This window comes from Falco peregrinus, chromosome 8, assembly GCF_023634155.1.
Source record: "Falco peregrinus isolate bFalPer1 chromosome 8, bFalPer1.pri, whole genome shotgun sequence".
NCBI lineage: Eukaryota > Metazoa > Chordata > Aves > Falconiformes > Falconidae > Falco > Falco peregrinus.
Window position 1 is genome coordinate 48,638,390 of NC_073728.1, and position 12,343 is coordinate 48,650,732.

A 12,343-nucleotide genomic window follows, 5' to 3' on the forward strand; every position below is an offset into this window, starting at 1 on the left:
TCGCAGTCACAAAGTTTAATTGACTAATGGGGTAACCTGTGGCCATCTGCAGCTTTGCAGCAGTGTTAGACCTGCTGCGAACAGGAGGAGGAAGTTTTACATAGGGGTTCATCAAGGTTCCAGTCTGGTTTTCTTCAAATGGCAGATAAGCTTCGAGGGAGAGCATGCTGGAGCACGCCAGTGTTTGGAAGGTAAATACTGCTTTCTAAAACAGAGGCAGAGATGGCAGTTACCAGTCTGGAATCGTTTGAGGAAAGCGAACTTCATCAAGAACGGTTTTTGTAGAGCATTGTCCAAGCAGTTTTACTTACAGAGATGGAAACCTTTGACTAGATACTAACCTTCGGAAGGGATTTAATAGGATGATGGATGTTATGTATACAATGGAGGCTGTGCCCATCTGCAGGAGCAGGGGAGAAAGCTGTCTCAAGATATGTATTAGTTAAGGAATGGGGAGCTGCACATTTCACCAGGGGAAGAATGTTGAACAGCAGGAGTGTTCTTGGGGCTGGAAGGAGAGAGGAATGGAGCTGGTGTATGTGGGACTGGTCTTACGGACTGGGTAGGAGCGGTGGTGTGGTAGAGAGTTTGTTATGTATGGGATAGGAATGCAGCTCTACATACAGTTGTTCAAGCTGAGTAAAGTTGTGCGGAGAATTAAGTCTTATCAAAACAGATGAAAAACAGGACACTGTGCTGTCCCATATACCTCAGCTGATTCTTACCAGCGTGGGAGAATTCTGACCTGCGTAGTGCGTGGTGTGTTGCTAGACTTCTTCTGAGGTACAGGCAAGGGGACACTTCTGAAGGACTGACATCAAAAGTAAATGGGAAACAACATGCAGTAAAATGCAAGCTACTTATGTGTTGCTTACTTCAGAGTCAGTGCTTTCCAATGCCTCTTGCAATCAGGTCACGCTGATGCACCAGTGAGTAGTTAATGATGCACCAGAGTGGAAGAACTGAACTGAGAACGGAAGAGGAAGTTAAGCTGGAAAATCTGAAAAATGTAGGCAGTGATTGAAAGGTATTCTTGGAGAAAAGCATGATTCGATCAACACGATAAAGGCCGATGGAAAAGAATGGCTGGTACATGGGATGAAAGTGCCCTGTAGTTGTTTTGTGGGTTTTTCCTTTAATGGACCTCTTTTAAATATGGCATAAGTCAAGGAAGAATACCCTCTGCCTTGTTCGTAAATTGAAATGAACAGATTTCCCACCCCCCTCATCTCCTTATCACTATCCTTATCCTTAGTTCTCATCTGTGCTAAAGAAAAAGGTTTCCTGACAGGAGAATATGTTCCTTCTATTATTTATGTCCTGTGCTAAGATGCTTAAACTAACTCTTAAAAGTTTATTTGTTTTTAAACCATTTTATGATTGAAGAATTCTTTTAGTATTATTTTTGCATTTATCAATAACTATCAGAATTAAATTTCAATATTATAAACATCTTACTCCTGCTGCATCTCTCATACTGCTTGGCTCCTGCTGATGTCTTGCTTATAGCTTAAAAATATTCACTATAAGATTGATGCAAATGCTTGGAAAAGGTAATGCAAAAATATTATGTATTCTGTGCCTATATGGCTTCTATTTTTAATGGCAGAATTCAGTGAAAAATTCTCATTATGGACAATGTATAGAATTATTGGTCCAAATTGTAAAGTTTGGGTTGTTGGGTGTGGGGTTTTTTTTCGTTTTTTGGGTTTTTTTTTTTTTGTTTTCTTTTTTTTTGTTTTTTTTTACGTAGTCCTTAATGTGTTTGTTCTTCCTGTTGTCTGTGGAAAAGATGGAGATCTTAAACTGTAGCTGGTTTGTCCCTGGTGCAAAACCTGTAGAAATTCAGGCTGGGGTTTTTGTCAGTAAGAACCATGAGCATAATCGTTGTCATTGCAGACAGACTAGCCTCAGTTATGAAGAAGCCTTATACTGTACTGAATTTAGTTCTTTGTGTGGTTAGTTGTGTAGGGTTTTTGTTTTGGTTTGATTTTTTTTTCCCCCCAGTTTTTCAATTCCAGTAAGTGAATGCACCAACATGTTAAAATGACATTAAAAGGAGCTTAATTCCACATCTGTTTGCATCTGAGATCTTGGGCATGCACATGAGAAAACAATTATATATATTTCGGAATATGAAGAATTATTTCCTCAGTTAATTGAATACAATTACCTGTAGTCATCTAAATGCTTATAATTTTGATAAGTGAAGGATAGTGTTCTCATTAGGAAAAAAATCTTTTGTTTTCATTGTTAGAAGCATTTGGAGAAGTTGGTAGATACACTAAAAAAATCAGTCTTGTGTCTTCTCTGAATATTGAAAAGGTACCTTTTAACAAGCTTAAACTTCAAAATACATAACTGCCTTTATTTGGCAATGTGGTTCATACTAGAAAAATTAAATTTGTTACCATGACAATTTTTTTCATTCGATGCCTTAGGAAAATATTACTTCATGTCAGCAGAAAAAAATAATATCTTGATTGAAAAGAAATAATCATTTATGCCTGAACACTCATGTGTTTCTTAGTAGTTCTATCCTACTGATAGGACCCCATGTAAGGTGAAAAAAGTCAGGCTTAAGTAGCAGCCATACTGAAAGGCTTGTATGGGAGTGCGTGTTTGATAAAAAAATTCTGGAAACTGTGCCAGCCAGAAGCACTTTTTCACTCTGTAGGATGGTATATGAATGATTACAAGTGATTAAACTGCTCTCAGCACTTTAAGAACTTCCACATTTTGTTTGCAGTATTCCTTGCTAGCCAAATGTAATTAAAAATAATACTGTATTCTTGCTTTTTGTTACTGAATTTTATTAGAAATGGGAGAGAACACGAACCTTCTAAATACAAGAGGTTATCCCAGTGCACTTTTATACAAGAACTATGGGAAGAATCAATTGCATAGGAAAAACTGGATTTGTGATCTCACGTTCTCTTTTTCTATAAAATATGTCTAGCCTCATGGCTATTTTTTCATATTAGATTGTTTTCATTTGATGGCAGTAGACAACAAAACTTGTCAGAATGTATCGTTTGCAATCTCATGATATGTAGAAAAATACTAAATGCTTTTTGGGGTAACAGTTTGTATGCCAAAAGGCTTGTATTTTTTATGTTTAGCAGCTTTTGGTAGACATAAAATGTTTACTTCAATATTAGAAAATGTATTTTTTATAAAAGGCTTCTTGTATCTGGGAAACTGATACTCAGAAAAGAAATTTGTGGTGACATGATGGAGAGTGTATCTGTTTTTGTTAATTCTAAGTTTGCGGCATGTTGCTTATGTTAAAATAAGCATGGCAGAAGATAAGGAAGAAAGATTAGCTATTTGCCTTGTCCCTGTTGGACAGCACTAGGCAAGGCAGAACAATCTGGACAGAAAAAATCCCCCCAAAACCCAACCCCCAAACAATGGCACATGCCCAGCTGGGACAGCTGGAGGGATGCCTACCGAAGGCAAGCCTAGAGGAGAGAAAACAGCAACCCAGGACCTATAGCATCAGCAGGTATTCGGTATGACCTTGCGAAATGACAGAATCTCTTTACATTGGGAAACAAAAGGAGTTTTTCTTGGTTTGCTGTGACTCTGCAGGCACCACAGTTAGTGTACGGAGAGCTCTCTGTAAGTATAAGATCAGTCTTGCAAGAAGGATTGGTTTATAAATTCCTTTATTTGTGATTAGACCCGACTTTGAATTACATAGATTTTTGTCTCCAAGTGGAGTGATTTATTTTGATGTCTGTTCTATTAAGATGTAAGTTTAGACTTAGATGAAATTCTTCTGTATTTTTGGTGCACCGACTGCAAAGACAAGCTGCAGAAAAGTGGGCAGCTCAAGGTCTGGTTACAGTGGGTTTTCCCTGTCATGGAAAGGCTGGCAGTTCTTATTAATTTTGAATTTAGAGCATAAATTAGCACAGACTGCAAGAGTGTGCAGGAGGTAATACTTGGTATGTGACCACATGATGAAAATGTGTTGGCGCATAACAGAGGTGTTAGGAAATTGAGAGTTTAAAGACAGAAGGTAGGAATTGGCAAAGGGTGAACACACATGGGAAACAGGTCAGTGTGATTAACAGTATCTTCTTAAAACGATCATTTCCGAAAAGCTGGGATTGGGAGGCTGCCCAATTAGGATCTTTGAAAAAAAACACCTCTTAACTGCTCTATAACTTTACAAGTCTTGTAATCATCTGGGTAGGACCACGCTTAAGAGACTAAAGTTAAGTCATTCTCTGCTTAAGGTTTGTGTAGCTGAGGTGTTTCTGTGACAGGGTAGACTCACTTGGGGTTAGTATTGTGATCTTCAGAGTGTGATCTTCATTTATGGGCCAAGTACTCTGTTTCAGCTGTATTACGCCAATTGTGTCTTGAATATATTTAGCCTCTTACAAGATTGTGGTCTTGAGGGAGCAAGAAGCATATAATGACCACCACTACTAGAAATAAAAATGGAAGAAGCTGCTTGTATGAGAGCAGTGTGCTCAGAGGAAGAGGAAAAATGCGTCAGGATTGATGACTTGCTTTGTGAGATTTTAATGGAAGCATTAGTTTGTGCAATTTGCGCAGCTGATAGATAGATGCTCTGGGTGGTAAAGATACTTTTTGCGAACAGAATTTTGGATGTCAGTTACAGTGTCTGAATGCTGGTTTCTTTTTCCTCTGCAGTGATCTAGAAAAAAACAATATCACAAGAATCACAAAGACGGACTTTACAGGACTGAAGAATCTCCGCGTCTTGTGAGTATAACACAAAACTTACCTTTCTTTAAAAGACTATTTTGGGGTGCTAGTACTAAGAATGTCCATAATTCTAGAGATCAAATGCTAGTAATTTCTGCATGTTATTCAGTTATTAGTAGTATCTTAAACCAGGCAACTGGAACTGTTTGTGATGTGAGTCAGTTAATTTTATTTTCATGCTAAAGTCTGAATGTCGTTTCAGAGCTATTTGATTGTTTGTGTTTCTCACTGGCTTTTAATAAACACTGTGGTGAAAATTCTGCTGCACTTTACAATCACTTGTGCATAAATCAATTATTCTGAAACACTAGCAAACAAGACTTTCAGAATTTGGTTGCTTTAAGGTACAGTCCCATTAATAGCACTTTTGCAGAAGATGAAGCAGAACTTGATTAAGGATACCCGTGGAAGTTGGACACAAGGACACCTGTGATGTTTTTTTAGTCTAATTTGAAGTAGTAAAAAAATTCTAGATGGTGCTGTCTCTTGATTTGGAAGGATCAATCAGGTGCTTAACTGTACTTCTAAATGAGCCTTGAACATCAAAAGGGGAAACAGTCTATAGCACTAGTCATTCCCTTTTTCTTGTTTTCTCTTCTATGAACCTCAAATGACACCATTAATTTAGTGATGAAAATTAGGATTACTTCACAGATATTTATTGTAGTCATACATAGAGGTTTTTTTTTTTTTTTTTCTTAAGAAAATAATCTTGGGTTAAAAGACCAAGATACAGATTTCTGAAACTGTTTCATTCCTTTCAGGAAAAGTTGGAGATTCTGTTTAAAGTGATTTCATTTTTCCTCTTGAAATTGCTCTAATGCTGTCTAAATTACATCAGGTAGTTTAGATCCCTTTCACATCAACATAGAAGCAGACCTAGATATCGAGGCCTCTTGCAGAAATACTGTGAGGATCTGGTATTTGCCTTGTGGAAATTAAGTTAATTGCATTCATTTTATATGTAAAATCAAATATATAGCTTTAAATTGGGTGTATATGGGGGGTGGGGGGGCAAAAAAAAAAGCCAGACAAGAGAACCAAATAGCTTTGAATGTACTGTACTGAGCTAGTTGAGGTTGTGCTCCTGGGTTCTTAAGTGTTTCTGGAGCTCTTGTTTCAAGTTCACTGTTGGTTTCTGTTTCCCTGGCCCTGTATTTGGGCACTGAGCGCTACGGTAGCGATGCGAGGTTCTCCGTGAGAAACATTGCCATGTCAGTGGGGAAATTGTACCTATGTGTAGAGCTGTATGTTTAAAAGCAGTGGCCAAGATGTTTTTATTGAAAATGTTTCTGAAATGTGAAAAAAGGTATTTATTGATGTTAACAGTAACCAATGGTAAAGTTCAGTTTCTAATTTTACTTTGGAAAAAAAAATTATCTAGTTCTGTTTCTCAAGTGCCATTTATGCAATAGTGACGGCATTCTGTGTGTGCCATCTAGTTCATAGCAGTATTTTACTAAACTGTTGCACTTAATTCCAAGTTTTAGTGACTAAAATAAAAAACTGACCTTGAGTTGGTCCCAGCACTGACGGAGGCAGGTTGGTTTTCTCACTCCGTTCACCCCTTTTTCTGAAACAAGCAGCTGTCAGAAGTTAAGGAACACGCAAGTATTGTCACCAGCACTCCCCTGAAAATTCCTTTCTGTAATTCTTAAGGCTGCCCTCTGCAGTCAGTGTTTTCCTTGGAGAATCTTCTAAGATAAGTCTTTAAAACTGCAACTGTTGAAGTTACAACCGTTTAGTTGATAATTCAATCAGTATATTTATTGAATCCTGCTGATGAAAGGGCAAGTCTTTTCTCCTACTACCTTAATACTTTCAAACAAGTGGTCATACACGAAGAAAACATTCCAAATCTATTGGAAGACTTTCATTGCTCTGGTTTCTCTCATCTCTAGTAGTGGAGTCATTTAGATTTCCTTGGCTCCCATCCCAACTGTCAATACCATTTTAGAAATCTATTAAAATACATGTACTATACTATCATTAATGTCAGCAGTTGGTTTGCTTTGGTTGGGTTTTTATGGTGTCAGACATTGCCTAATGCCGCTGCAGTCATTTACACTGAATGCACTTAACAATAAGCAAAATATGCAACTGCTGTCTTTATGTAATTTTTTTTGTTCTGTGTTCAGTACAGGTTTATGTAACTTGTTTGTTCAGCCTTTGAGTAGTGAGGAGAAGTAGTCAGGATTAAAACCAGAATACATCTATTCAAAAAAATAAAAATTCTATTGGTTTTGTCTTCCAACTTAGGAAGACCGTCTGAAACTCAAGACATGCCATTTCATTGTTTAACATACTAATTTTTGTTGATTGTTGCATATTTCCCTGTTCTACATGTTCCCCTTCTGGTGATGTTTGAAGTTTTCCTTGTTTTACTTGATGCAGCTTTTTTTACTTTGTGCACTTCTGCTCTCTAGAAGTCCTTCAGATTTTTCTTTGCTTACTTTTATGGTCTCTTCATGATTCTGGCTATTCTACATTGCTGACACCCTATTCTTTCCACTTTTTTTCCCTCCATGGGTGAGGGGGGCATAGTGGGAAGCACAGAAGTGTGAAGCCTGTCCCAAAGTTCCTAGAAAGGTGGTGTATTCCTGTTTTCAGACATCAGAGTGAAGACAACAAGCAAGTGATAGAACAGTACAACAGAAGAAAACTTCCAGTATCAAACTGACACCACACTTTGTGCACCTTATCCTTTTAACTTATCCCTTATAACCACCTTTTTTCCTTTTCCTCATGCAGTTTTTCCTCCCCCTGCTTTTAGGAATGTGCCTCTCTGGTTCACGTTCGGGTTTTTCAAATTTATTTCTTTTAAATCTTCAGATGTGGTCTTAGCTGTGGAATACTCTCTTGCTGTCTGTTTTCTCAACCACTGTCCAACTGAACAGCTCTGAGCATCCTCATAGGATGGAGCGTGAGGAGTGGCTGTTAAGAACAGGCAATACTAGTGCTTTTTCACTAGTTAGTCTTGGCTGAGCCCAAACTTACCGTCTGTTAAGTTCTTCCTTTCCATGTTTTAGCTAAAGCCACATAAAATGTTCAGAGAGCCTGGAGATTTAGTCCACATGTCTAAGTGCTCTTACAGAAGCAGAGCATGGGTGTGTGCTGGAGCACAGCACTGAGAGAGGGAAAAGGCCTGCTTAGGCTGGGCTATTGGTGTCTCTGTTCCTTCGCTTCTACTTTACCTACAGAGAGCATTTCTGCCATGTAAATGAATAGTTGTTTCCTGCACAGGGTAAATCAAAGAGAAGTCATTCTCCATTGCTTATAACTTCTCCTAGTCTCGGTCTCAGGGGGTGAATAAAAGCAGGGTTGGACACAGCAGAAGCCTGGGACTTCTCCCTTGTGTTCCCGCACTGTTGTACAGCGGGACTCTATACAGTTGTCGCAGCTGCCGTAGCTGTATTTCTGGAGGGATTCAACTCCTTTGGATTCCTTACAAATGGTTTACTCTGGGACAAGTCTGAAATCTTTGCAGAAAGTCAAGGCTGGACAAAAAAATATGTTGACATTGAGTGGGTTCTTGCTATGGGCTGTAGGAGTCAGTTATCTCAATTAGATTACAAAAAGCGAGAGTAATATACTAAGAGTGTAACCTCTCAGCATGTTTATGATTATAAAAGTTCAGGTACCAAAATGTTTACTAAATCTGGTGGTCAGGAAGCAATTTTTGAATCATTTTCCAGTTAGTGACCGATTCTGTCCAGATTTTTTAATAATAATCTCTTAATTATAACTGTTACTGGTACTTCTGTGAAAAGCAATTTTGTAGCCTATGTGAAGAAAAGCAGGGAAGCTCTTTTATTCTTTTGTCTTAAAATTAACTGATATTTTTGGAATTGCAGACACTTGGAAGAAAATCAGATTAGTGTGATAGAACGTGGAGCATTTCAGGACCTAAAACAACTTGAACGGCTGTAAGTATCTCTATTTATATACTGATGGAAAATCTACATTTTTTTTCTACCTCGCTGTTAATGGTAATTCATAATATTTCATGTGTATAAAATTAACTTCCTTTAAGAAAGAGTGGTGGGTATCTACCTAAATTAAAGTATACTTTTAAACACAGTTGAATTTATATTTCATGATAGCTAATGCTCGAAATAAAATGTACAGTTGCTTGCCAAGAAAATAGAACTGTCAGTGACACCAGAATCCTCATAACATTATCAAAAGGATGTTATCTGGGCAACTCTTAAAACTGATTTGTAGGTGAAAAAAAATTTGCTTATAATAGTCTTACATTATAATATATTTTTTTACATATTTGGTTATATATATATGTATAAATACACACACACACACACATATATATATATAAATCCATGCTAGTGGAAGTTGCCGGTGTCTCCTTTGAGAACCACAGTATTTCTACAACTGCCTTTAGACTTAATTTTCTGATTAGCTTAATTTCCTTTAAAGTTGTGTAATGCCACTGATAGCAGTGGATTCCAGGATATCACGCAAGACTTAGTGGAAAAAAGGCTGTGGATTTCCTTTGCTTTTGATAGCATTAAAGTCATTGTTTTTTGAAAAGGGTGAATATAAGATATCTCTTAATCCAAAATCCAATTTATAGAAAATTACTGGCCCTCCATGAGTATAGGCTTATATATCAAAAAGTACAAAAGTAATCCTATATCCAATTGCTCCTCCTTAGTTGGGTGTACTGGTTAGCATTATCATAAAGCTAGGTTAATTCTATCTACTTATGGTGGGAGCAGAACAAAATCTCTGTAATACTGAAATACTTCTGGGAATTATTCTTTCTTAGAGGTAGGTGACTAGAACAAAATTGCAAGCTGGTTTGGAATGCCTGGTTGTTAAATGGAGAAGCAGGGGTTTTATGTTTGAATGTTAACTTGGTTATCTGCAAGGCATTAGTTGTAGGACTTGATGCTTTCTAATTGATATTTTCTAAAGCCGTTTCAAGAGTTAAGTTCCCGCTAGCAATTGTTCAAGGGAAGTTTGGAGTATTGAGCATATGCCGTACTAAAACTGTTTCAGATGATCTCAGGATCAGATTTGCATTGAAGTTGTTTAACTAGTGCGTTGAACTTTTAAAATCAGTTTACTGAGGATTTTTGTCTTGAATTACAAAGCTCCATTTATGGCAATAAGGGAGATGAGTTAAATTCTGCTTATAACCCATTTTTACCTATATTCAATTAGAAAACACATTCAGGAAAGAGTTTTGCCATATCTGATTGATTTCACACTTCTTGGGCAGTAAAAAAATATAATCAGATTAATTTTCCAAAATTAACCATAGCTTAATACTGTAGAAGAGTTTGTTCATGTTACAGCTCACCTTTGAGAGTCATTATCCTAGCTGCTAAGTCCTTGTTTTAAGCTCATTTTATGTGTGTGCATGTGTGTGTACAGATAAATCTTTCTCATCTATTTAGATAAAGATAGATTTAGTTGGACTATGAAATGAGTTTTGAAAACAATCTGGGAGAAGGGCAAGCTATTAGTAACCAGAAAGCGTCACCTCGGTTTGCTGTTTTTCTGTACAGCCTGCTCTGTTAGCAAATGACCATAATGTATTTTGTGAAACCCAAAGTTAGGAAATATGATACCTTTAATAGTGTCTCTTTAAGTGTGTGATGTTTGAAAGCCTTTTTATTCTTCTCCCCCCTCCCTCTCCGTGCAAACTTTTAACTTGGCCTGTTAAACGTACTGCATCTCTGCTTCTCTTTTAGGATTGCCTGTCATTAAAATATTTCCTAAATTAATGTAGTATGAAAGGGAGGCCTGGAAACTTGCAACTTTTTGGTATTTTAGCTTAAATCATTTTTAGAACAAAACTATAAATCTGGTTGGTTTAGGGTTTTTTTTTTTTGGGGGGGGGGGGGGTTTGCTATGAGTCAGTAGGCTTTGGAGAATGAACTGTGGAAAGTTTGGCATAACTTATAAAGGCTAAATTGCAACATTTTAGGTAATATTAAAGTTATTTTATTAAGTATTGTCAAACATAGCAAAATGTTAATGAAGAAAGCATGCTGGCTGGATTTTAAAAAACTGGCTTTTTTCCATTTAATTTCTTTCAAATAACAAATAAAAATTGCTTATATTGCTTCAATTTTGGAATAATGTTCTTTTTTGATCTATTGAAGTGAATGCAAAAGCAATCATTTACTTCTTTTTAAACAAAGCAGCTGCATTGGTTCAGACTTTAAAAAACAGGAGTAATTTCTCTTTCTGGCAAAATACCATATAGAAAGGTCTTTCATTCAAAGTAACTGTGGAAGTATATTGTTCCACTCCCCACCCCATGGTAATCATTCAAAGGGCATAACCTGAAGTGAATATTATTTTAGCTCAATGTATTTTCACTTGTTTGGCTATTTGAAGCAAGTCCATTGTTATTAACTGAGTAAATCAGTGGAACTTTGTTTGAAATGTCCTGGATAACCATCTAATAAATTTTAAATAAAATATCTGTGAAGATGTTAGACACTGCTGCCGAAAGCACCATGATGATGGCTCTCTAGTTGCTTGGATTATTCTCTTTTTTAAGATTTTTTTATATATATATTAGTGTGTGTATGTGTGAGATTGATGCTCACAATTCCAATGGAGCATCTACAGGCATTATTTAGATATAGAGCAGGATATTGTAAAAATTGTATATTAAATTAATAAAAGTTGGGCAATATCAGTTGAAGGAAGCACGTAATGCAAAGTACGTTAAAATGGCAGACAGTACAAAGCTGAGAAATGAAGTGATGGTAGATGGTAGAAGCCACTTACTACTTTGGCCTATTTGTACTCAACTTTCCCAAATATACAGGAGTTGTAACCATTGGCTTTTAATAAAATTCAGTGTGTTTTAGTGTAAGTTGTCCAGCTGAATCCTAAGATTTGGAATTCTTGAGAATGTCTAGTGGTGCTTGCCATAGTGGAAAACCAGAAATTATTCTAGTGGGTTTATTCCAATAAGTTTCCATAGTTTTATCCCAAAACATAAAGATTAGTTGTGAGGTAGCTGACCGTAAAAGGTCAAGCAGTTAAGAGACAACATTAATATATATCTATGTATCTAATTGGTCACAGAGCGTACTGCCTTCTACTTGTTGCACTGTTGTTGAGTGTCAGGCAAATCAGCAGTGCTCATATGCAGTGTAACAGGCTGTAGAGCCTGTGTGACAGTGTGACTTGTATGTCTGAGGTGCTAGCACCACCTCGGTGTGTCGCCTGTCAGGCTTGTTAGCTTCTCCCGGGCTTCTCTAGCTATCACCTTTCCTCTAGCTCTGAAGTGCTTCTTTCCAAAAAATACTACTAATTGATGTTGAGTGATAGGATTTGCAGGGCAGCATGCATCTGTTCAATAAGCATGTAAAAAGCTATGGAAAAGTTCTGCTACAACTTGAAAGTGCCAGTTGTAAATTTTGATAGGTCTGCCCTTCTTGCCAGTAGCAGGGTAACAGTTTCAGATCAACACCTGTGCTTGTTGATGTACGGAAGGTTTCAGAAACCGAAGTTCTTTTTTTCTAGTTGCTTTCTGCAGTTTTTTCCTGATAGTTAACTGCAAAAGGTCTGACCTTCATCCTCTTTCCTCATGGGTTTTTTTTTCTCTCTT

At 37.1% G+C, this 12,343-nt stretch overlaps 1 protein-coding gene across 1 annotated transcript in view; it reads left to right on the plus strand.

Annotated features, from left to right (window-relative positions):
• SLIT3 (slit guidance ligand 3) overlaps positions 1 to 12,343 on the plus strand; it is a 531,529-nt gene that overhangs the window by 18,460 nt on the left and 500,726 nt on the right. The window contains exons 3-4 of the mRNA XM_027779712.2: positions 4,672 to 4,743; positions 8,601 to 8,672. Of these exons, the coding sequence (XP_027635513.1) occupies positions 4,672 to 4,743; positions 8,601 to 8,672 (144 nt within the window). The remainder of the gene's footprint in view (positions 1 to 4,671; positions 4,744 to 8,600; positions 8,673 to 12,343) is intronic.